General features: G+C 44.2%; 1 protein-coding gene across 5 annotated transcripts in view; it reads left to right on the top strand.

Moving 5' to 3' along the window:
• Nucleotides 1–27551, top strand: part of PTPRQ (protein tyrosine phosphatase receptor type Q) — a 447893-nt gene that overhangs the window by 20960 nt on the left and 399382 nt on the right. For all 5 annotated transcript variants that reach the window (XM_056574450.1, XM_056574451.1, XM_056574448.1 and 2 more), the window contains exons 4-5: nucleotides 23840–23981; nucleotides 25885–26139. In XM_056574450.1, the coding sequence (XP_056430425.1) occupies nucleotides 23840–23981; nucleotides 25885–26139 (397 nt within the window). The remainder of the gene's footprint in view (nucleotides 1–23839; nucleotides 23982–25884; nucleotides 26140–27551) is intronic.

Below are 27551 nucleotides of genomic sequence, written 5' to 3'. Positions count from 1 at the left end.
AACAATGGGAAGAAAACTTTGCATGCACTTTAGCCACTCGTAAACTGCAAAGCACACCCTTCTTGAGCTGCAGCTTCAGAATGGTATCCCCCAACATAGTCTAATTTGCAACGTTTTCACACGTTGGAATTCCACCCTCCATATGTTGGACCGACTATATGAACAAAGAAAAGCCATCACCAATTTCTTGATGATCCAAGCGCATAGGGGGACTCCCCTGTGTAACTTCAATGTCAACCAGTGGCAGCTCATACGTGACACCTGCCATTTGCTCATGCCCTTTTAGGAAGCCACATTATTAGACAGTCGCCTGGAATATGGGGTAAACAACGTAATTCCACTGCTTCATCTACTGCAACATGTGTTGGAAACAATGGCTGGTCAGGGCACTGGAGACGTGGCACCTACATCTCATGCCACATGAGCCCTATGGGGGCTTAACTGGAAGAGAAGGAGGAGGGGCACAGTGGAGCACAGGCTGGGTTTCACAAAATGGGTGGTTTTTCTAGTCATCTGACAGGAGAGGAAGAGCAGGAGCAGGCTGTGGAGCTACAGGGGGATGAGGAAGACGAGACAGAGGACCCAGACACACTGTGGCAGTATGCAGTGGAGATGGAGGCAGGGAGTCTCTCCGAGTCACTTGCACAAATGGCACGATGTATGCTCACTTGCTTGCGTAGTGACCGCCGAATTGTCACCATTCGGCAGTGGGATGACTTCTGGCTCTCCAACTTGTAGGACCCTCGCTACTGGCACAAAATGAGGCCTTTTTCTACACCCACTTAGAGGGAGGACAAACTGACCTACTACAGAGACATCCTACATAGTCAGTTGGCCGATGCCTATCTGCGCCATCGTCCATTCTCTCTCAGGTCTGACTCGGCCCTCTGCGCTCACCTTCCGCTGCTGGGGAGGGGAGGGGTACCAGTACCAGCTCCATCAGCAGTAGCCTGAGTCTACAGTTGTTGATGAGTAGCATTCTTCACCCGCATAGTGAAGCAACTCATCAGCAGGTAGACCTGGAGCAGGACCTGAACCAGAAGGTGGTGGCATACCTTGACATCACCCTGCCAAACACACTTTGAAGATCCGCAACTGCAAAGTGGCCGCAACTAGCAGAGTTTGCCCTGGAAAAGCTGTCCTGCCCGGCCAGTAGTGTGCCATCAGAGCAGGTGTTTGGTGCGGCGGGGGCCATAGTAACCCCAAGGAGAACTTGTCTGTCCACGAAAAATGTGGAGAGACTGGCCTTTGTGAAGATGAATCAGCCAGGATTTCCACCCACCGATGCCTGATGCATCAGAGTAGATTGAGCATGGTGCCACACCAACACTTCACAAATATGGATAGTGCAGAACATATTTAAGGTGCTGCTTCCCAGTTACAGAAATTCCTCTGGATAAGACCACATGTAAGTATTGAGGATATGCATTAGCTAAGACTTAACTTTTATTAGGATAAAATATATGGACCCCATTTTTTTTTTTATCTAAGAAAAGGAAAGGTGTGCAAAAAAACACCATGTGCCACCTACACCACCAAGTATTGATGTGATGCAAAGACCTAAAAGGTGTAAGGGAACAACGTATGGTCCATTGTAACAGGTGGGCGGAAAAATTTCCCCTGTAAGGCCCTATTCTCGCACTATTAATTCCTTCTTGGCAAGTGTTATTCGCCCTAAAAAGGTCAGCCCCACACAGAAACCTCCCCCTATTTCCAACAAAGAACCCTGGGAAATGGCAGTGTTTTTAGGTGGAAAGAGAGAGAGTTTCCTGTGTGGGGCCACCCTTTTAGGGCAAGTAACACTTGCCAAGAAGGGAATAAAAAATGCGAGAGTATGGCTTTACAGGGGAAGTTTTAACCCCCACCAGTTACAATGGACCATAGGTTATTCCCTTCCACCTTTAAGAGGTCTTTGCATCACATCAATACTTGGTGGTATAGGTGGCACGTGATGTTTTTTGCACACCTTTCCTTTTGTTAGATTTAAAAAAAAATTGGGTCCAAATATTTTAGCCTAAGAATAATATTACGTAAGTAATTAAAGTAAAGTTTTACGTAATGCACATCCTCAATACTTACTTGTGCACACTAACACTGTTACGCCGAGCGCTCCGGGTCCCTGCTCTTCCCCGGAGCGCTCATGGCGTTTCTCTCTCTGCAGCGCCCCGGTCAGACCCGCTGACCGGGAGCGCTGCACTGACATTGCCGGCGGGGATGCGATTCGCATAGCGGGACGCGCCCGCTCGCGAATCGCATCCCAAGTCACTCACCTGTCCCGGTCCCCGGCTGTCTCGTCCTGGCGCGCGCGGCTCCGCTCCTTAGGGCGCGCGCGCCAGCTCTCTAAGATTTAAAGGGCCAGTGCACCAATGATTGGTGCCTGGCCAAATCAGTCTAATTAGCCTCCACCTGCTCCCTGTCTATTTTACCCACTTCCCCTTCACTTTCCTGACGGATCTTGTTGCCATTGTGCCTGGAGAAAGCGTTTATTGTGTTTGCCATTACTGTGTTCCTGGCCTCTTGCTATATCCATTGACTACGAACCTTGCCGCCTGCTCCGACCTTCTGCTACGTCTGACCTTGCCTCTGCCTAGTCCTTCTGTCCCACGCCTTCTCAGCAGTCAGCAAGGTTGAGCTGTTGCCGGTGGATACGACCTGGTTGCTACCGCCGCAGCAAGACCATCCCGCTTTGCGGCGGGCTCTGGTGAAAACCAGTAGCAACCTAGAACCGGTCCACTGACACGGTCCACGCCAATCCCTCGCTGACACAGAGGATCCACATCCAGCTAGCCGAATCCTAACAGTAGATCCGGCCATGGATCCCGCTGAGGTTCCGCTGCCAGTTGTCGCTGACCTTACCACGGTGGTCGCCCAGCAGTCGCAACAGATTGAGCAACTTGGACAACAGTTCGCCCAACAAGGACAGCAGCTGTCGCAGTTGACCGCCATGCTACAGCAACTTCTGCCACAGCTACAGCAGCAACCATCTCCTCAGCCAGCTCCTGCACCTCCTCCGCAGCGAGTGCCCGCTCCTGGCCTCCGCTTGTCCATGCCGGACAAATTTGATGGGGACTCTAGACTTTGCCGTTGTTTCCTGTCACAATGTTCCCTACATTTGGAGATGTTGTCGGACCATTTTCCTACAGAACGGTCAAAGGTGGCTTTCGTGGTCAGTCTCCTGTCTGGGAAGGTCCTGTCATGGGCCACACCGCTCTGGGACCGCAATGATCCTGTCACTGCCTCCGTACAGTCCTTTTTCGCTGAGATTTGAAGTGTCTTCGAGGAACCAGCCCGAGCTTCCTCTGCCGAGACTGCCCTGCTGAACCTGGTCCAGGGTAATTCTTCAGTAGGCGAGTACGCCATCCAATTTCGTACTCTCGCCTCCTAATTATCTTGGAATAACGAGGCCCTCTGCGCGACCTTTAAAAAAGGCCTATCCAGTAACATCAAAGATGTGCTGGCCACACGAGAATTTCCTGCCAACCTGCATGAACTTATCCATTTGGCCACCCGCAATGACATGCGTTTTTCTGAAAGACACCAGGAGCTCCACCAGTGGGCACCTCTCTCACAGTATCCTATGCAGTCTACCCCTGTGCCTCCTGCCGAGGAGGCTATGCAAGTGGATCGGTCTCGCCTGACCCATGAAGAGAGGACTCGCCGCAGAGATAAAAATCTATGTTTGTACGGCGCTAGTACCGAACATTTCTTGGTGGATTGCCCTATTCGTCCTCCACGTCTGCGAAACGCACGCACGCACCCAGCTCACGTGGGAGTGGTGTCTCTTGGTCTGAAGTCTGCTTCTGCACGTCTCACTGTGCCCGTATGGATTTCTCCTTCTGCCAACTCCTCCTTCTCAGATGTGGCCTTCTTGGACTCTGGTTCTGCGGGAAATTTCATTTTGGCCTCTTTTGTTAACAAGTTCAACATCCCTGTGACCCGTCTTGCCAAGCCGCTCTACATTTCCTCGGTCAACGGAGTGAAATTGGACTGCACTGTGCGTTATCGCACAGAACCCCTGCTCATGAGCATTGGACAGCATCACAAAAAATTGAACTTTTTGTTTTGCCCAACTGCACCTCTGAAGTCCTCCTTGGTCTGCCATGGCTCCAACGCCACTCTCTTACCTTTGATTGGACCACCGTGGAGATCAAGAACTGGGGTGCTTCTTGCCACAAAAAATGCCTCACATCTGCTCTCAGTCCTGCCAGTCAAACCCCTATGTCTCCTCCTATACCTGGTCTCCCCAAGGCCTATCAGGACTATGCCGTGCCTCCTCATAGCCCCCGTCCTGGTAACACTCTGCCCCGTGCCAAGCCTCACCCTCGGCCCCCCCTCCCCATTCCCACTCCTTCTGAACTGTCTGCCGTTGATGAGCATAACCTGGACTTCACTGTCCCCCAGAAGGAGACTCTACAATCGCTCCCAATGTCCTCGTCCTATGTGGAGCGACATCCGGACAAAAAGAGGGGGAGACCTAAGGGGGGGGGGGTACTGTTACGCCGAGCGCTCCGGGTCCCTGCTCCTCCCCGGAGCACTCGCGGCGTTTCTCTCTCTGCAGCGCCCCAGTCAGACCCGCTGACCGGGAGTGCTGCACTGACATTGCCGGCGGGGATGCGATTCGCATAGTGGGACGCGCCCGCTCGCGAATCGCATCCCAAGTCACTCACCTGTCCCGGTCCCCGGCTGTCTCGTCCTGGCGCGCGCGGCTCCGCTCCTTAGGGCGCGCGCGGCTCCGCTCCTTAGGGCGCGCGCGCGCCAGCTCTCTAAGATTTAAAGGTCCAGTGCACCAATGATTGGTGCCTGGCCCAATCAGTCTAATTAGCCTCCACCTGCTCCCTGTCTATTTTACCTCACTTCCCCTTCACTTCCCTGCCGGATCTTGTTGCCATTGTGCCTGGAGAAAGCGTTTATTGTGTTTGCCATTACTGTGTTCCTGGCCTCTTGCTATATCCATTGACTACGAACCTTGCTGCCTGCCCCGACCTTCTGCTACGTCTGACCTTGCCTCTGCCTAGTCCTTCTGTCCCACGCCTTCTCAGCAGTCAGCGAGGTTGAGCCGTTGAAGGTGGATACGACCTGGTTGCTACCGCCGCAGCAAGACCATCCCGCTTTGCGGCGGGCTCTGGTGAAAACCAGTAGCAACCTAGAACCGGTCCACCGACACGGTCCACGCCAATCCCTCGCTGACACAGAGGATCCACATCCAGCTAGCCGAATCCTAACAAACACTTTTAAAAAAGAAACTGTTTTCTTCTGCCTATCTGCCTCAGCTACTATTATGATTCTGACACTCGCCCGATGCCACACATCTGATGCCAAGTTCTCCTTCTTTCACCCACCATCATCACCAGGTACTGGTTTTGCTACCCACCGCCCCACTCACCGGGTCACTTTCAGGACTCTTGATGCTGCTGATGCCACCTCCAGGCTGTGTCATTCTGCCACTATATGTTCTCCTCATGCTGATGCCACCTCCAGGCTTTGTCATTCTGCCACCATATGTTCTCCTCATGCTGATGCCACCTCCAAACTGTCTCACTTATTCACCATATGTTCTCCTCATGCTGATGCCACCTCCAGGCTGTCTCATTCTGCCACCGTATGTTCTCCTCATGCTGATGCCACCTCCAGGCTGACTCCTTCTGCCACCGTATGTTCTCCTCATACTGATGCCACCTCCAGGCTGTCTCCTTCTGCCACCATATGTTCTCCTCATGCTGATGCCACCTCCAGGCTGTCTCATTCTGCCACCATTTGTTCTCCTCATGCTGATGCCACTTTCAGGACTCTTGATGCTGCTGATACCACCTCCAGGCTGTGTCATTCTGCCACTATTTGTTCTCCTCATGCTGATGCCACCTCCAGGCTGTGTCATTCTGCCACTATATGTTCTCCTCATGCTGATGCCACCTCCAGGCTTTGTCATTCTGCCACCATATGTTCTCCTCATGCTGATGCCACCTCCAAACTGTCTCACTTATTCACCATATGTTCTCCTCATGCTGATGCCACCTCCAGGCTGTCTCATTCTGCCACCGTATGTTCTCCTCATGCTGATGCCACCTCCAGGCTGACTCCTTCTGCCACCGTATGTTCTCCTCATACTGATGCCACCTCCAGGCTGTCTCCTTCTGCCACCATATGTTCTCCTCATGCTGATGCCACCTCCAGGCTGTCTCATTCTGCCACCATTTGTTCTCCTCATGCTGATGCCACTTTCAGGACTCTTGATGCTGCTGATACCACCTCCAGGCTGTGTCATTCTGCCACTATTTGTTCTCCTCATGCTGATGCCACCTCCAGGCTGTGTCATTCTGCCACCATATGTTCTCCTCATGCTGATGCCACCTCCAGGCTGTCTCACTCATCCACCATATGTTCTCCTCATGCTGATGCCACCTCCAGGCTGTCTCCTTCTGCCACCATATGTTCTCCTCATGCTGATGCCACCTCCAGGCTGTCTCCTTCTGCCACCGTATGTTCTCCTCATGCTGATGCCACCTCCAGGCTGCCTCCTTCTGCCACCATATGTTCTCTTCATGCTGATGCCACCTCCAGGCTGTCTCATTCTGCCACCGTATGTTCTCCTCATGCTGATGCCACCTCCAGGCTTTCTCATTCTGCCACCGTATGTTCTCCTCATGCTGATGCCACCTCCAGGCTGTCTCCTTCTGCCATCGTATGTTCTCCTCATGCTGATGCCACCTCCAGGCTGTCTCCTTCTGCCACCATATGTTCTCCTCATGCTGATGCCACCTCCAGGCTGTCTCATTCTGCCACCATTTGTTCTCCTCATGCTGATGCCACCTCCAGGCTGTGTCATTCTGCCACTATGTTGTCTTTTCATGCTTCTACCACCTCCAGGCTGTGTCATTCAGCCACTATATGGTCTTTTCAGGCTGCCGCCACCTCCACGCTGTGTCATTCAGCCACTAAATGGTCTCCTCATGCTTCATCCATCTCCAGGCTGTGTCATTCAGCCACTATATGGTTTCCTAATGCTGCTGCCAGCTCCAGGCTGTGTCATTCAGCTAACATATGGTCTCCTCATTCTTCTGCCACCTCCATGCTGTGTCATTCAGCTACTATATGGTCTTCTAATGCTGCCGCCACCTCCACACTGTGTCATTCAGCCACTATATGGTCTCCTCATGCTTCCGCCACCTCAACGCTGTGTCATTCAGCCACTTTATGGTCTCCTAATGCTGCCGCCACCACCAAGCTGTGTCATTCAGTGACTATATGGTCTCCTAATGCTGCCGCCACCTCCACACTGTGTCATTCAGCCACTATATGGTCTCCTCATGCTTCCGCCACCTCAACGCTGTGTCATTCAGCCACTATATGGTCTCATCATGCTTCCGCCATCTCCACACTGTGTCATTCAGCCATTATATGGTCTCCTCATGCTGCCAACACCTCCATGCTGTGTCATTTAGCCACTATATGTTCTCCTCGTGCTTCTGCCACCTCCAGGCTGTGTCCTTCAGCCGCTATATGGTCTCCCCAAAAATTTGCAACATTGGGGTTTTCAATTTCCCCAACACAAATAGTATTTTTTGGTTGCACCATACATTTTATGGTAAAATGATTGATGTCATTACAAAGGACAACTGTTTGCACAAAGAACAAGCCCTCATACTGGTCTGTGGATGAAGTTATGATTTTTAGAAGGCGAGGAGAAAAAAAAGAAAACGTAAAAATAAAATTTGCTGAGTCCTTAGGACAAAATGGGCTGAGTCATTAAGGGGTTAAAAACATTTTCGTTTTATAATTGATGAAAAGTGACTTGTAAAATTGTTGATAAAATAAATAAAATTTTAATAAATAATTTCGATACATAAAAGCCAGATAAGAAGTACTGAATGGAAGGCAACTCTTGTCACTACAATCTCATGGCATGAAGGACATTTCCAAAACAATCTGCATGTCATACTGAATAGCAGTATTATTTCACTAACACAGCACACTCCCTATGTGTGTTATGACCAGGCACAGTGTTCTGCATCCCTATTGAGGCTCTCTATAGCCCAGAAATAGCCATTTTTAATAGCGATTCACCACAACCGAAGGGAAATTCGCTCAATAGGCCGAATTCAATTTTCCAAACATTCGCCCATCTCTAGCCACAATCAATGCAGATAAAGTAGGAAAATTTAGATGCCAGCAGGATCAGGCTGCTCATCTAACCCCCACTGTCTGATCATGAGGGGGATCGATGGGTTTACATGGCCGCCAGAGGATCTTCCATTTTCTTGTACAGTCTGCTACAGAATCTTCTATCTTCTTGTACAGACTGCCACAGGATCTTCCATGTTCTTGTACAGACTGCTACAGGATCATCAATCTTCTTGGACAGACTGCCACAGGATCTACCATTTTCTTGTACAATATGCCTAGGCAGGCTGTACAAGAAGAATACCAATAGTACTGATACTATGTACTATGTTATTGCTGAATAGTGCATGCAGTTGAATTATTGCACATAATAGTCCCCCCATCGGGACTTAAAGGAAATCTGTCACCAGTGTCACCTGCACTAACCTGTCGGTACTGACAGGTAGTGCAGGTTAAACTGATGACAACGGTACTCACCTTGTCCCGGTCCGTGGCGGGGATCTCCTGTAATCTTCTCCGGTATCTTTATTTATTGTCACCTCCAGCGGAAATGTCCAAACACTAACTGGTAAAAAATATAGAGAGGCGGTAATCATTGGATTTTGTCTTCATTTTAGTCTATAATTTTTTTGCATGTGCTGTTTTGTGCAAAAATTCTGTGAAGTGATTTTTGCTAAACTTTATTGGTTGTGTATGCAGTGGTCAAACATTTAAGTGTGAATTCCTCAAATATACGACACAAGGCACAGAGAAATTTGCATAGCTATACCACCCTAAGCAAAGCTCTAGAAAAAGGCTTGCTTTTAATCTCACGGCTTTCTTTAGTGTACTTACCACACATTGAGCGAACATTTAATACATTTACTGCAACTCCGTGAAAAACAACATAAAGAAATAAAAAACCTAAAGAAATGCAACTATACACAAAGACCAATGGACAATTTTCCCCATAATGTTTTAATGTGTATGATCCTCTTAATAAACAGTGTACATGTAAAAAAAAAATCTAATGACAAAAATGCTAATTTTTGGTCACATCACAGAAAAAAAAATTATAACAAGAGATCAAATAGTCCCATATAAGCAAAAATTGTGCCAATAAAACTACAGATCATGGTGTGAAAAATAAGCCCTCATACATATACCCCGTATATGGAAAAATAAAAAAAAGTTACAGGGGTTGGATTTTTTAAGTATCATAGAAGAGTAAGGACGGTGGAGGTATACCAGTGGTCAGAAGAAGCTCCGTTACCTGGCGTGAAATAGCTATGACCTTTTCCGGTGTTCAGAATCCTTGTCTGCCCATTTTTAAGTTGTAATGGCACCATGCAATAAAGAAGTTCCTGTTCACACAGTATACCGTGGTCAGTGCCTCCTGACTCTTCTATGCTACTTGGATGTGAACTATTTTCTACTGGGATTGAGCACCCGAGACGGTCCTGTGTTGGGATATTGTTTGCTTCTCACGTGGCTGACTATGGTGTTATTGGGGTGTGTGTGCATTAAAGGGGAACACCGGTGGAAAAATAATGTTTTCAAATCAACTGGTGCAAGACAGTTAAACAGATTTTTAAATCTTAACCCTCCTAGTACTTATTAGATGCTGCATACTACAAATCTAATACAGAGAAATTTGTGAAGTTCTTTCCAGCCTGACAACAGTGCTCTCTGCTGACACCTCTGTCAGTGCCAGGAAAGGTCCAGAGCAGGAGAGGTTTTCAATGGGGATATTATTCTAATCTGTACAGTTCCTGACACGGACAGAGGTGCCAGCAGAGAGCACTGTTGTCAGACATAAAAGAAATTCACAAATTTTCCTGTTTTTGGCTACTTTCACACTATGAGTATTCATCCGGTATTAAAGGGGTTGTCCACTGCCCTGCCTTCCGGAGCTCCACTTGCAGCGTCCGGAAGTTTATTACTCCGAACACTGTGTGCGGGCTTCCATGTCCCTGCTGTGTGCGGGTCCGCCCCCTCAACGAAAGTTTATGGGAAGGGGCGTGACAGCAAGGGGGCGGGCGTGATGTCATGAGGGGGCGGCCTCGAACACGGAAGCCCGCACACAGCTTTTGGAGTAATAAACTTCCGGACGCTGCGAGCGAAGCTCCGGAAAGGCAGGGCAATGGAGAACCCCTTTAAACATCCATTTTCTGTGTAAAAACGGATGTATAATAATGGATGAAATAACGGGTGCTAACAGCTGAATAACGTCCATCAAAATAACGGGAATATTAATCTGTAAAGACCCGTTATAACATCCATCATGTACGGCCGTTTTAACACCTCTGCCTACAGACTCCCACAGCCGGGACTACTACTACTCCCATCATGGAACATACTTGTTTCCATAATGGGAATAGTAGTTCCCCAGCTGCAGGAGTCTGCCGGTGGCTGGGGAGCATTAGTGTTTGTACTACTTCCGCCATCATAGAACAGACTCTGTTACATGATGGTGGTTGTAGTACAGGGGCTGAGGCAATGATTGCACCGGGTCTCACTTGTGTGACCCGATGCAATAAGAAATGATTAAACGGGAGCGGGCTGCATGCTGCGCTCCCCTGTGATGTACAATGTATTTTATTTTCATTTTTAAATTCCCAACTGGGTGCCCTGAATGGCCGGTACAGATGAGCCATTCAGGTCTCCCGGCAGGGTTTTTAAACTTCAGTGCATCCCCTTAAGTATATTCATTTTATTCTCCCATGTGTATATATATGATTACCCCCCTGCCTGCTGCCAAGGCATCTTCTCATTTTCTAGCGCTGTCACAGCGCACAGCAGGGACATGCCATTCCATTCCCTGCTGCTCATCTCCGTATCTAAGAGGAGCAGCGGAGAAGGGAGGGAGCCCCTTGTGCGCTGTTATAGCACTCCATTCCCTGCTGCCGTCACTGACCTGTACCCCCAATGCTGTCTCATTCATATATTCCCCACCGCCGCATGACTTGTCCCCGCTGCTGCCCGTCGGGTATGGAGATGAGCAGTGGGGAATAGACTGACATGTCACACTAACCAGTCCTGCAGCACCATCAGGCTTGTCCATTAATCATGGACAAGCAGACACACCAATCACCTCCCACCAACACAAGGGAGGGACACGCCCCCTTCCCCTGAGAGTATTTCTAACACTGTCAGCTTATGAAGGTATTTTTATAATAAATATAGGTGATAGATAAAAAAATATTTTTATAATAAATATAGGTGTAGATAAGGGTGCGTTCACACGGCCGTCTCCATTTTTTTTCACCGTTAAGGTTCTGTTGTTGCTGCTTGTAAAATAATCCCATTGATTTCAATCCGCTTGCACCCGACTGCACTCAATTCCATTTTTTTATGGGAGAAAATATGGTGCATGCAGTATTTTTTCTCCTGTCAAAAAAACAGAAGTAAAAATGGATACAGTAAATTTAACATTGAAGTCTATGGAAAACGGATATGCCTTTAATGTCATCCATTTGTATCAGTTTTTTCAATCCGTTTTTTTATCCGTTTTTTTATCCGTTTTTACTTCTGAGCATGCTCAGAACAACAAAAATATTTTTTTTGGGTTTATTAACTGAACAATAATGGATCAAAATGGATACAAAGGGATAACATCCGTTTGCATACGTTACTGTCCTTTTTTTTAAAGTCCATTTTTATTTTTGACGTGAGAAGGGTCTAGACGGCCGTGTGAACGCAGCCTAAAAAAGGTGTACATGGTCAGGATTAGGTACTAAGATATTATTTTATTTATTTTTTGTGGGATCTGACGGGCTTTAACCCCTTAACACAAAACTACGAGTACACCCGTCGGCTGCTGCTGAAGTGCGTTCGCGCAGAACGACGGGTATACCCGTCGTTCACATATTTGCAGCTGCTGCTGCATCCCGGGGGCAGAACTTTTCACCTCCGGTTGTTTCCGGCAGGTGAGAAGTTCGGCTTCACCCCTTCTCGCAGAACGACGCATTTATACGGTGGATAACGCGATAACTTAGCGCATTCCGCCGTATAAAGGTGGCATTCATTAAGTGCGCGCTCCCGCTGCGCTGATCGGGTTAATTAGCTAAAGTCCCGGGGTGTCTGCGGGAGACCACTCCTGCCCGACACCCTGGGATCCCGTTTGATTAACCCGATCAGCGATCGGGTGTGCAGGGGCGGTGATCCGGTGGTCCGCGGACCTCAGCGTCAGCGGCGATGGCGGGTGCATGGCGTTGGCGGGGGTAAGTGCCCCCGCCATCGCCATGCACTCGCCGCTGCCAGACCTCCGTCTAAGTGTGGAAGTCCGGGGAGAGCGGGGCACAGCGGGGTGAGAGAGAAGGGAAAGCAGTTGCTTACCCGGTGGCGGCTCCGGATGAGTGGGGATCCGGCAAGCTGCGCAGGGATCTGACTGGCCGGTGAGTGGTCGACAGTGGCCCTCAAGACGATGCAAAACTACAACTCCCAGCATGTCCAGACAGTCTGGGCATGCTGGGAGTTGTAGTTTTGCAACATCTGGAGGACCACTGTTTGGAGACCACTGTGTAGTGGTCGCCAAACTGTGATCCTCCAGATGTTGCAAAACTACAACTCCCAGCATGCCCGGCTGCAAATGGCTGTCTGGGCATGCTGGGAGTTGTAGTTGTGTGCCTCCAGCTGTTGCAAAACTACAACTCCCAGCATGCCTAGACAGCCAATTGCTGTCTGGGCATGCTGGGATTTGTAGTTTTGCAACATCTGGAGGATCACAGTTTGGAGACCACTACACAGTGGTCTCCAAACAGTGGTCCTCCAGATGTTGCAAAACTACAACTCCCAGCATGCCCGGCTGCAAATGGCTGTCTGGGTATGCTTGGAGTTGTAGTTGTGTGCCTCCAGCTGTTGCAAAACTACAACTCCAAGCATGTCCAGACAGCCAATTGCTGTCTGAGCATGCTGGGATTTGTAGTTTTGCAACATCTGGAGGGCCACAGTTTGGAAATCACTGTGCACTGGTCTCTAAACTGTAGCCCTCCAGATGTTGCAAAACTGCAAATCCCAGTATGCCCAAACAGCTGTCTCGGCATGCTGGGAGTTGTAGTTGCGTACCTCCAGCTGTTAACTACATCTCCCAGCATGCCCTTCGGCGATCAGTACATGCTGGGAGTTGTAGTTTTGCAACAGCTGGAGGCACCCTGGTTCGAAAATACTGAATTGGATAACAGAACCTAACTGAAGGTTTTCCAACCAGTGTGCCTCCAGCTGTTGCAAAAGTACAAATCCCAGCATGCACAGTCTGTCATTACATGCTGGGAGTTGTAGTTTTGCAACAGCTGGAGGTTTGCCCCCCATGTTAATGTACAGGGTACATTCACATGGGTGGGTTTACAGTAAGTTTCCTGCTTCAAGTTTGAGCTGCGGCAAATTTTCTGCCGCAGCGCAAACTCCTAGCGGGAAGCTCACTGTAAACCCATCAGTATGAATGTACCCTAAAAACACTACACTACCACATAATAAAGGGTAAAACACTACAAAAACACCCCCTTACACTGCCCCCCCCCAATAAAAATAAAAAAAACGTATCGTACGGCAGTGTTTCCAAAACAGAGCCTCCAGCTGTTGCAAAACAACAACTCCCAGCATTTCTGGACAGCCACTGACTGTCCAGGCAAGCTGGGAGTTTAGCAACAGCTGGAGGCACCCTGTTTGGGAATCACTGGCATAGAATACCCCTATGTCCACCCCTATGCAATCCCTAATTTAGTCCTCAAATGCGCATGGTGCTCTCTCACTTCGGAGCCCTGTCGTATCTCAAGGAAACAGTTTAGGGCCACATATGGGGTATTTCCGTACTCAGGAAAAATCATGTTACAAATTTTGGGGGCTTTTTCTCCCTTTACCCCTTATGAAAAGGAAAAGTTGGGGTCTACATCAGTCGGTTAGTGTAAAAAAAAAAAATTTTTACACTAACATGCTGGTGTTGCCCCATACTTTTTATTTTCATAAGAGGTAAAAGGAAAAAAAGACCCCCAAAATTTGTACGGAAATACCCCATATGTGGGCGTAAAATGCTCTGTGGACGCACAACAAGGCTCAGGAGTGAGAGCACACTATGTACATTTGAGGTCTAAATTGGTGATTTGCACAGGGGTGGCTGATTTTACAGCGGTTCTGACATAAATTTTGCCACATGTGCTTACAAAGCCCCCATAGTGCCAGAACAATGGACCCCCACCCACATGTGAACCCATTTTGGAAACTACACCCCTCACGTAATGTCATAAGGGGTGCAGTGAGCATTTACGTCCCACAGGTGTCTGGCAGATTTTTGGAACAGTGGTCCATGAAAATGGAAAATTTAATTTTTCATTTACACAGCCCACTGTTCCAAGGATCTGTCAAACACCAGTGGAGTTTAAATGCTCACTGCACCCCTTCTGTGAGGGGTGTAGTTTCCCAAAAATTCTGTGAGGGGTGTGGTTTCCAAAATGGGGTCACATGTGGGGGGGTCCACTGTTCTGGCTCCACGGGGGGCTTTGTAAACGCACATGGCCCCTGACTTCTATTTCAACCAAATTCTCTCTCTATAAGCTCAATGGCACTCCTTCTCTTCTGAGCATTGTAGTGCGCCAGCAGAGCACTTGACGTCCACACATGGGGTATTTCCATACTCGAAATGGGGTTACAAATTTTGGGGGGCATTTTCTCCTATTACCCCTTGTAGAAATGTAAAATTTGGGGAAAATCAGCATTTTAGTGAGAAAAAAATAAAAATTCATTTACACATCCAACTTTAACTAAAAGTCGTCAAACACCTGTGGGGTGTTAAGGCTGACTGTACCCCTTGTTACGTTCCTTGAGGGGTGTAGTTTCCAAAATAGTATGCCATGTGGTGGTTTTCTTGCTGTTCTGGCACATAGGGGCTTCTTAAATGTGACATGCCCCCAAAAACCATTTCAGAAAAACTCACTCTCCAAAATCCTATTGTCGCTCCTTCCCTTCTGAGCCCTCTAGTGCACCCGCCGAACACTTCACATATACATATGAGGTATTTACTTACTCGAGAGAAATTGTGTTACAAATTTTAGGAAGATATTTCTCCTTTTACCCCTTGTAAAAATTCAAAAACTGGGTCTACAAGAACATGAAAGTGTAAAAAATGAAGATTTTAAATTTTCTCCTTCACTTTGCTGCTATTCCTGTGAAACACCTTAAGGGTTAACACACTTACTGAATATCATTTTGAATACTTTGAGGGGTGCAGTTTTTATAATGGGGTCATTTGTGGGGTATTTCTAATAAGAAGGCTCTTCAAATCCACTTCAAAACTGAACTGGTCCCTGAAAAATTCTGATTTTGAAAATTTTGTGAAAAATTAGAAAATTGCTGCTGAACTTTGAAGCCCTCTGATGTCTTCCAAAAGTAAAAACATGTCAACTTTATGATGCAATCATAAAGTAAACATATTGTATATGTGAATCAATATATAATTTATTTGGGATTTCCATTTTCCTTATAAGCATAGAGTTTCAAAGTAAAAAGAAAGAAAAATGTTCAAATTTTTCATCAAATTTTGGAATTTTTCACCAAGAAAGGATGCAAGTATGAACGAAATTTTACCACTATCATAAAGTAGAATATGTCACGAAAAAACTATCTCGGAATCAGAATCAAAGGTAAAAGCATCCCAGAGTTATTAATGCTTAAAGTGACAGTGGTCAGATTTGCAAAAAAGGCCTGCGTCCATAAAGGGGTACTCCGCCCCTAGACATCTTATCCCCTATCCAAAGGAGTTCGCGAGTTCGCTCTGTGCGTAATGACGGGCGATACAAGGCACGGAGCAGCATGACATCATGGCTCCGCCCCTCGTGACATCACGGCCCGCCCCCTTAATGCAAGTCTATGGCAAGGGCGTGGCGACCGCCACGCCCCCTCCCATAGACTCGTATTGAGGGGGCGGGTCGTAATGTCATGAGGGGCGGAGCCATGACGTAACGATGCTCCGGCCCCTGTATTCCCCGTCATTACGTGTAGAGCTAACTCGTTCTGTGCAGTAATGACAGCGGGCTGCCGCAGCGGCAATCCCGGGGGTCCCAAGCAGCGGGACCACGGCAATCTGACATCTTATCCCCTATCCTTTGGATAGGGGATAAGATGTCTAGGGGCGGAGTACCCATTTAAGGTGAAAATGAGCTGCGTCCTTAAGGGGTTAAAAGTAGTAAAATAAAAAAAAAAACTATATAAATTACTTATCGTTGTAATTGTATGGATATAAAGAATAAAGATACTTGCCCTGATTTATCAAAATTGTGTGAGAGAAAAACTAGAGAATTTTAACACACAACAACGAATCACAGCTTAGCTTTCACTTTACCAGAGCGCCTCAAGATAAAAAAAAAGCTGAGCTGTGATTGGTTGTTATGGGTAAAATGTTTTTCTCTCACACAATTTTGATAAATCAGGCTCACTGGCAATTTTACTGTGCAGTACACTGCATTCATACAAAACCTCTTAAAAGTTGCAAAATTGTGGGCTCCCTCTGATTTTACCTTTATGACAGGGCCCAATTTTTCTAATATGGCATTTTTAATCTCTTTAAATAAATAGTATTAAATTTAACATTCTTTTACTGGGCACACAATTCTGAAATAGTTTCTTCGTGATATATAATACTTTATTTTGGTGGCAAATTTTTTGTTTAATGCATAAAACTTTTTTTGTGAAACCATAACTTTTTTTTTATTTTTCGTCCGACCGCAAGGGGCTTATTTTTTGTGGAATGAGCTGTACTTTTTATTTGCACCATTTTTTGCAATACATGCTACCTTTGAATCTTTTTTTATTCCACGTTTTGGACCAAAATTAGCGATTCTTTCACTTTTTTGTTGTTTTTTTATGGCGTTTTGTTTTTTCCGTGTCCGCACAAAGAATGAACAAGTTAATTCTTTGTGCGGAGTCCACACAGAATGCCCAGTCCTCTATGAAATGGTGCATTCCTGTGCGGTCCTAGCGTTGGCATATCGTGCGAATGTTGCAGAAAAGGTCGTAAACCCTTTGGAAAAAAACACAAATGTACACCAGCCCAGACTTGGCTTACAAAACTGCCTTTGGAGAACACATTTAAAAAAATAGCACAAAGATTTGCAACTGGAATCATAGGAGGAATTATACAAAATGTTGTCCTAAAGGGATTTTTTTTGTTTACGTGCACCAAATTTATCCATACGGACATTCCTCAGTCTGCGGGCACTGGCATAATTTGCCGGCGCTAGGAATGCACAGGAATGCATTGTCTCATAGGTGTCCGCAGACAGAATGATCAGGTTCATTCTTTCTGCGGGCATGGAAATTACGCCATGTGCACAGCAGAGCAGAATCCTGTTGAATTCAATGGGACTCTGCTGCAGCGGTACCCTCCTCGTGTGTCCTCAGCTGATTGGGACACCACACTTTCACCACGGTGGTCCCAATCAGCCTGACTGAGCTGCCGGGATATCTTTTTTTTACATTTTAGACAAGGCGATCAACTTTCATCGCCTTGTCTTAGGCGTTAATACTGGACATCACAGCGGATTGGTGATGTCAGGTATAAGCCACAGGTACCGGCCGTTACTAGGTACTGGGACCGACCCGATATGAAACGGGGTCAGCACGTGACCCCGTGCTATATGGCAGGAGCGGGTGCAGGGCGTACAGGTACGCCCTTTGTTCTTAACAGGTTAAGAGGTTAAATATTGTCCTATTAGGCTATGTTCACACAATGTTTTTTCAGACATACTTCATTAGTAAAAATGAGTCTGCAATTATTACATATTTGGGTTTATTTACTAACGTGATCCCGACTCTTTTTATTCGGGTTTTGCGGCCAAATTGTGTCACACGTCCCTTGCGACACAATTTGCAACCAAAAAACTAAACCCTCCCGTGGCCATGGGACAAAGTGGGCGTGGTCCCGACAAAAGGGGAGTGGCCCCGACAGTTTTGAAAAATCCCAACATATTTACTATGGTTTCCACAGAAAATGTGGTGGATTTGAGCTGAGGAAAACCCCACAGATCAGAACAGTTGTAAAAATAAAAATAAAAAAGCGTAGGGAAAAGTACAAAATGTAGGGAAAAATTGGTAAATACCTTGGGAAAATACCAGTCAGAAATCAAAACCCACAAAGAAACCTACACTCCACTCTTAGTAAATAAACCCCATTGGGCCTCATTTACTAAGAGTGTCAGGTTTTTACTAGTGGGAAAAGTTGTTTCAGACTTGCAGGATTCCTCTCTATTTACTATGGGGAAAAGTCGGGAACATTCTCTGACCAGCTTTTTCTAGGTGGATATTTCCAGCCATTTACCGACAGGATTTTCTGTGAATTCAATAGTAAATCGGCCGGGTTGTCTCAGACAGAATAACCAGACAAAAACTGGTCGGTTTCAGCTTAGTAAATGAGGCCCATTGTGTGCACAGACAACTATTTTCCCCTAGACTTACATCAAACACATTCATTGTAAAAAATGGGGACACAATTTTACGGATACATTTTTACAAATGAAATACACTGGGGGACATATTCAAAAATTACAGTAATTTTTTTATGGCAAAATTAGTCACTGATATTTTTCTCCTCAAAAATGTCCCTTTTATAATATGTTAGATTTAATTTTTGCACCACTTTTAGTTTTTTTTTGTGACACTTTTTTTTTGTATGTGACAAAATTGCAAACTGTAAATCTCTGAAAATTCAGGTGGGAACAAGATAATTCCATGTAACATTTACTGATTCCCACACAAACAACAACTGTGGGGAAGTCACATGTCTTAAGGGGCTTTGCTAGTTAAAACATTTGGGGCCCGAATCAAAAGACAAGTGTCCTGAATGTTAGATGCTGTGTGAATCCATACAGCAGTGTTTCCTTACCAGTGTGCCTCCAGCTGTTGCAAAACTGCAAGCCCCAGAATGCCCAGACAGCCATAGGCATGCTGGGATTTGTAGTTTTGCATCTTCGGTAGGCATACTGGTTGGGAAACACTGCCATACACTTTGTGATCTCAGGTTGCCTGCTCAGCCCCTCCCCCTGCTGGTCATGTGACTCCCACAGGTGAGAGGAAATCATGAGAGGCCACACAGTAGCAGAAGATTACAACAGGGCTGTCAGGTTACAAAAGTAAAAAGTATAAATACTGGCGGACATTTATCAAAGTGTCTAGTGTAGTTGTTTCCACCATTTTTGATAGTGGTTTTGCTATGTGTGCAACAAATTTATCAAAATGTCACAAGGACCGTGATAAATTTAATGCTTTCCTTAGTGTAGAGGTTTGTCTCACACCTCCTTTTAGATGGTGTAGATTTGCGCCTTGATTTAAAGTCGCAGTCAATAAATATGTGACCACTGCATGGTGAAAAGAATTAATGGTGTACTGCAAGACAACACTGTGAACAATGTCTATTTGAAAAGTTGCAAAAAAGGCGCAAACTTCCCCCCCCCCCCCCCCCACCTAAATTGCACTAAATATAGACAACAAAACAGATCTAAATGCAATGATAAATGTCCTCTACTGTGTCAGGCCACTGCCATTCTCTACTACAGTGACATCACAGTACTAGTACACACTGCATATTACCGTGTACTGTGACATCACAGTACTAGTACACACTGTGCATATTACCCTATACTGTGACATCACAGTACTAGTACACACCATGCATATTACCCTATACTGTGACATCACAGTACTAGTACACAACATGCATATTACCCTATACTGTGACATCACAGTACTAGTACACACTGTGCATATTACCCTATACTGTGACATCACAGTACTAGTGCACACTGTGCATATTACCGTGTACTGTGACATCACAGTACTAGTACACACTGTGCATATTACCCTATACTGTGACATCACAGTACTAGTACACACCATGCATATTACCCTATACTGTGACATCACAGTACTAGTACACAACATGCATATTACCCTATACTGTGACATCACAGTACTAGTACACACTGTGCATATTACCCTATACTGTGACATCACAGTACTAGTACACACTGTGCATATTACCCTATACTGTGACATCACAGTACTAGTACACACCTTGCATATTACTTTATACTGTGACATCAAAGTACTAGTACACACCGTGCATATTACCCTATACTGTGACATCACAGTTCTAATACACACTGTCCATATTACCCTATACTGTGACATCACAGTACTAGTACACACTGTGCATATTACCCTATACTGTGACATCACAGTACTAGTACACACTGTGCATATTACCCTATACTGTGACATCACAGTACTAGTACACACTGTGCATATTACCCTATACTGTGACATCACAGTACTAGTACACACCATGCATATTACCCTATACTGTGACATCACAATAATAGTACACAACATGCATATTACCCTATACTGTGACATCACAGTACTAGTACACACTGTGCATATTACCCTATACTGTGACATCACAGTACTAGTACACACTGTGCATATTACCGTGTACTGTGACATCACAGTACTAGTACACACTGTGCATATTACCCTATACTGTGACATCACAGTACTAGTACACACAATGCATATTACCCTATACTGTGACATCACAGAACTAGTACACAACATGCATATTACCCTATACTGTGACATCACAGTACTAGTACACACTGTGCATATTACCCTATACTGTGACATCACAGTACTAGTACACACTGTGCATATTACCCTATACTGTGACATCACAGTACTAGTACACACCTTGCATATTACTTTATACTGTGACATCAAAGTACTAGTACACACCGTGCATATTACCCTATACTGTGACATCACAGTACTAATACACACTGTGCATATTACCCTATACTGTGACATCACAGTACTAGTACACACTGTGCATATTACCCTATACTGTGACATCACAGTACTAGTACACACTGTGCATATTACCCTATACTGTGACATCACAGTACTAGTACACACCGTGCATATTACTCTATACTGTGACATCAAAGTACTAGTACACACCATGCATATTACCCTATACAGTGACATCACAGTACTAGTACACACTGTGCATATTACCCTATACTGTGACATCACAGTACTAGTACACACTGTGCATATTACCCTATACTGGGATATCACAGTACTAGTACACACCGTGCATATTACTCTATACTGTGACATCAAAGTACTAGTACACACCGTGCATATTACCCTTTACTGTGACATCACAGTACTAATACACACTGTGCATATTACCCTATATTATGACATCACAGTACTAGTACACCCTGTGCATATTATCCTATACTGTGACATCACAGTACTAGTACACACCGTGCATATTACTCTATACTGTGACATCAAAGTACTAGTACCCACCGTGCATATTACCCTATACTGTGACATCACAGTACTAATACACACTGTGCATATTACCCTATACTGTGACATCACAGTACTAGTACACACTGTGCATATTACCCTATACTGTGACATCACAGTACTAGTACACAACATGCATATTACCCTATACTGTGACATCACAGTACTAGTACACACTCTGCATATTACCCTATACTGTGACATCACAGTACTAGTATACACTGTGCATATTACCCTATACTGTGACATCACAGTACTAGTACACACTGTGCATATTACTCTATACTGTGACACCACAGTACTAGTACACACTGTGCATATTACCTTATACTGTGACATCACAGTACTAGTACACACTGTGCATATTACCCTATACTGTGACATCACAGTACTAGTACACACCTTGCATATTACCCTATACTGTGACATCACAGTACTAGTACACACCGTGCATATTACCCAATACTGTGACATCACAGTACTAGTACACACTGTGCATATTACCCTATACTGTGACATCACAGTACTAGTACACACCGTTCATATTACCCTATACTGTGACATCACAGTACTAGTACACACCGTGCATATTACCCAATACTTTGACATCACAGTACTTGTACACACTGTGCATATTACCCTATACTGTGACATCACAGTACTAGTACACACTGTGCATATTACCCTATACTGTGACATCACAGTACTAGTACACACTGTGCATATTACCCTATACTGTGACATCACAGTACTAGTACACACCGTGCATATTACTTTATACTGTGACATCAAAGTACTAGTACACACCGTGCATATTACCCTATACTGTGACATCACAGTACTAATACACACTGTGCATATTACCCTATACTGTGACATCACAGTACTAGTACACACCGTGCATATTACTTTATATTGTGACATCAAAGTACTAGTACACACCGTGCATATTACCCTATACTGTGACATCACAGTACTAATACACACTGTGCATATTACCCTATACTGTGACATCACAGTACTAATACACACTGTGCATATTACCCTATACTGTGACATCACAGTACTAGTACACACTGTGCATATTACCCTATACTGTGACATCACAGTACTAGTACACACTGTGCATATTACCCTATACTGTGACATCAAAGTACTAGTACACACCGTGCATATTACTCTATACTGTGACATCAAAGTACTGGTACACACCGTGCATATTACCCTATACTGTGACATCACAGTACTAGTGCACACTGTGCATATTACCCTATACTGTGACATCACAGTACTAGTACACACTGTGCATATTACCCTATACTGTGACATCACAGTACTAGTACACACCGTGCATATTACTTTATATTGTGACATCAAAGTACTAGTACACACCGTGCATATTACCCTATACTGTGACATCACAGTACTAATACACACTGTGCATATTACCCTATACTGTGACATCACAGTACTAGTACACACTGTGCATATTACCCTATACTGTGACATCACAGTACTAGTACACACTGTGCATATTACCCTATACTGTGACATCAAAGTACTAGTACACACCGTGCATATTACCCTATACAGTGACATCACAGTACTAATACACACTGTGCATATTACCCTATACTGTGACATCACAGTACTAGTACACACTGTGCATATTACCCTATACTGTGACATCACAGTACTAGTACACACTGTGCATATTACCCTATACTGGGACATCACAGTACTAGTACACACCATGCATATTACTCTATACTGTGACATCAAAGTACTAGTACACACTGTGCATATTACCCTATAATGTGACATCACAGTACTAATACACACTGTGCATATTACCCTATACTGTGACATCACAGTACTAGTACACACTGTGCATATTACCCTATACTGTGACATCACAGTACTAGTACACACCGTGCATATTACCCTATACTGTGACATCACAGTACTAATACACACTGTGCATATTACCCTATACTGTGACATCACAGTACTAGTACACACTGTGCATATTACCCTATACTGTGACATCACAGTACTAGTACACACTGTGCATATTACCCTATACTGTGACATCACAGTACTAGTACACACCGTGCATATTACTCTATACTGTGACATCAAAGTACTAGTACACACTGTGCATATTACCCTATACTGTGACATCACAGTTCTAGTACACACTGTGCATATTACCCTATACTATGACATCACAGTACTAGTACACACTGTGCATATTACACTATACTGTGACATCACTGTGTATTATCACTGATTATCCTATGACTTTCTCTTCTGCATCTACATGGGGAATTACACAACTAGAGCTAAAATGCTTTTTTTTTATTTATCTCCACAGAATCTGTTGAAGTCAGTGGTAGTTCACCAAGCTTACAGTCCATTCATATCATTGAATAACCTAAAGCAAGCGGATGATTATAACATCACCATAAAATCAATAAAAGATGGCAATATCCTGAGTGATAAATCATTTCTAACAAGTAGGTATTACAATATGTAAGTAAAAATCCACTTCTATAGAGGATCTGTGACCTCTCTGTTTTAGTACAGACTCGTAGTCCCCGTGAAATAACTATTCTGGATGATCTTTTCTTATGCTGTTCATTTCTGATTCTTACTAGAAGTATATGACTAAATAGACCACTGTGTGTTACCAGTTGGGGGCGTGTCCTTACACTGTCTGACACATCTAGTCGAAGCTTACAGTACCAGGCAATGTAGGGACATGCCCCCTAGTGGTAACACCCAGTTGGCTATTTAGACATATATTTCTAGTAATAATAATAGGTAATAATAACCCTTTAATAATAGTAATAATAATGGTACAACACAGAAAAATAAGAAAACATGCTCCAGAATTGTTATTTCAGGGGGGAAAGTATTTGCTAAAACTGTAATATCAGGAGGGGCCATAGATCTCTTTTCATAAACAGCTCCTCTACTGCAGCATGATGTGGATATTCAGTAGTGTGAACCCAGCCTTACAGCTTTTGTACCAACACAATCAATGATTAATAGGCCCCATAAGGTTTAATTGGTAACTTCAATTACCTTTAAAAATGGTCCCCTATATAAACCATGTAATAAAAAGCTCCTGATCACAAAGGATTATTGGGAGTGATTTATCATAACAAGCATTTATACAGCTATTAGAATATAAAAAAATAGAGTTTTAACTTTTAGGGTACGTTCCCACCTACCGCAATGTATTTCACACTGCGCAAAATCGCCTGCAGCAGCGGGAAATGTGCTGCATATTCTCCAATGATTATATACACAGGGCTAGCCAGCGGGATCCCTGAGTGTTCAGTGATGTTTGGAGAGGGAGACACGCATCACAGTCACGCCGAAACGCATCTTCGCCTCCAATCTTCACTGCAAACAAAAGGCTGCCACCGGATAGTTTTGTGTATATGATCATTGTAGAATACGCAGCGTATTTCCCGCTGTGCAGATGATTTTGCACAGAGGGAAATATGCTGCGTAAGCGGTAAGTGGGAACATACTCTTAAAAGGGGTTTTTATATAACATTTTTGACATATCTAGTGGACACACCAAAAATCCCTGATAAATGCACCTGTCTAAAGAACCAACACTGTCCAGCCTGCCTGCTGCTTGCAATGGAGATATTGGGATACTGGAACACAGATTTAAGGCCATGTTTACACAGTTAATGTAATCTGCTGTGGGTTTTCCGCTGCGTAAATTAGGCAATTTTAAGCATACTTATTTTGTTTAAAAAAGTTAGCTATAGATATGAGTATCGTCTAAATTGTATTGACCCACTGAATTAGGATAACCCAGTAAAGAGCACTGGGTAAGGAACCTCCCAAATTTTTAAAAATTGCATTGTCAATACAATTGGTACTGCAAAAAACAAGCCCTCATATAGCTCTATTGATAAAAAATAAAAATAAAAGTTATATCTATCTATTAAAAGGCAAATAGGAAAAAACTAAATCTGGCTGTGTCCTCATGGCCCAAACAGGTTGAATGGGGTACTCCGCCACTAGACATCTTATCCCTATCCATTAAGCAGGGGCCAACACACCCCCTCCATGCATCTCTATAGGAGAGCCGTAGATTGCCGAACGGCTCTCCCATAGAGATACTTGGAGGGGGCATGGACTGCCATTTGGTGTGGGGGTCGACAAGCCCTTTCCCTGGGGAGAGCTGCGATCCCATTAAGGAGATTGTGGGGGTCTTATCGGTCAGACACCCTGCGATCTAAAACTTATGCCCTATACTTTGGATAAGCGATACGTTTTTAAGAATGCTAGTTCTCCTTTTAAAAAAGTTGTTGAAATACTGGTTGTACATTTATTAATTTTTTCTTTTCTTTCTGCCAATGTTTAAACAATTTTTATGCTTTTTCCACGTAGACGCAGTAAAGTTAAAAGATATAAATATTGCTGTGACTACTACTTCAGTATCATTCAACTGGAGCAGGATTCATGGAGACATTTTTGTTTTTAATGTCCTCAACAACTCTACTGAATTGATGCTGCTTGAAGACAAGTTTTATGAAGTGAGCAATTTGCTACCGGGATCTCTTTACAATTTTCAATTTTTTGTGAAACAGCGCTATGCTGGTTTTATAAATGTATCTCAGGAAATGTATATTCCAGTTGAAACAGGTATGTGCATTTAATGTACATTTCTCATGATAGTACATAATACTTAGTATTTCTTTATATATGAATTGGGGATTTTATTAGTTGACATAACAAAGAAAAAGCTGATACTATACCAAAGAAAAAAATGGCAGCACACAAAAAAGTACAGTGCAAAAAAATGTGGAGTTTATTCCATCATCTCACAACACACAATGCGACGTTTCCGCAGCCTCTCGCATCCTTTTTCAAGCATGACTAGTGAATCACAGCAAGATACTTAAATAGTGCTCAATACAATACACAATTAGATAAGCATATATATAATAGTGTAAACATATGATTACAGTGCATAAAAAATTACGAGGATCACAATTGATTCATATAAAGTGCAATGTGTAGTTAAAAACAAAGTTAATTGATGCTTTTACAATTAATACATAACTCAGCTGGAGTAATCACTCACCACTGTATCTGACACACTGTGCTCTATTCCATATACCACGTTAGCGTGGTTAAACAACATTACGCAGGCGCAGGGCATAAAACTGACCAATCGATGATTTGCTACATTGATGTCATAGCAACCAGACGCCTATGCTGGTTGCGCCTGCGTAGTTCAACTTTGTATTCTCGTGTCTCCATCTTTGTATATGGTGAGCCGTCATAATACACCGAGCACCACAGGTAATTAAGTCTTTACTTTTTTTCAGCATCTCCACCAGTCCTTTTTCATATTGGATGTCTTTTTTTTGGCCGTCCTGATAGCCTGGTAGGACACCAGTCTGCCAAATAGCCCACGATTGGGAAGACAGAGCCCTTTCATGACGTTGTCTTCTTGTCAGTGTAGCAGGGACACCCCTATCGGACTCCCAATTCGGGGGAGAATTTTTTTGCTGTTACTCTATTCCTGGGCTACGGTGAGCTGCAAACGAGATCACATGTTCAAAGGTGTTATTTTAAAAAATAACTCAACAAATAAACATAAAATAAAACTAAAATAAATAAAATAACAATTAATGAAATAATAATAAAAATAAAATTGAAAACAAAAAACAAATAAGAAATAATAAAGTAGAAAATTGTAAATAAATAAATAAAAATCATAAAAATAAGGAAATTTTTTGGTTTGTTTCAATCCGACTTAATCATGAATCACAATCTATAGATACCTATAGATGAATTTTGAGGCATGTCTGACAGTGAAGTGAGAGTCCAGCTGAAAAATATCTAGAAAAAAACCGAAAAAGATATAATTAAAATAATTGCTTCATATTATATTATCAAGAAAAAAGAAGTACGTTTCACCTAGTCATTTTGCAGTTTTTTAACCTATGTGGTAACCATGTCAACCCGGTCGCTACATAATACAGGGAGTGTCACCTCTTAAACATTTTTGGGAATGTCTTCAATTCAACATTTAACCCTTTAGGCCT

This window comes from Hyla sarda, chromosome 4 (genome assembly GCF_029499605.1).
Source record: "Hyla sarda isolate aHylSar1 chromosome 4, aHylSar1.hap1, whole genome shotgun sequence".
Taxonomy (NCBI): Eukaryota; Metazoa; Chordata; class Amphibia; order Anura; family Hylidae; genus Hyla; species Hyla sarda.
Note: the sequence above shows the minus strand (reverse complement) of the source record. Positions and strands in the feature narration are given on the sequence as shown.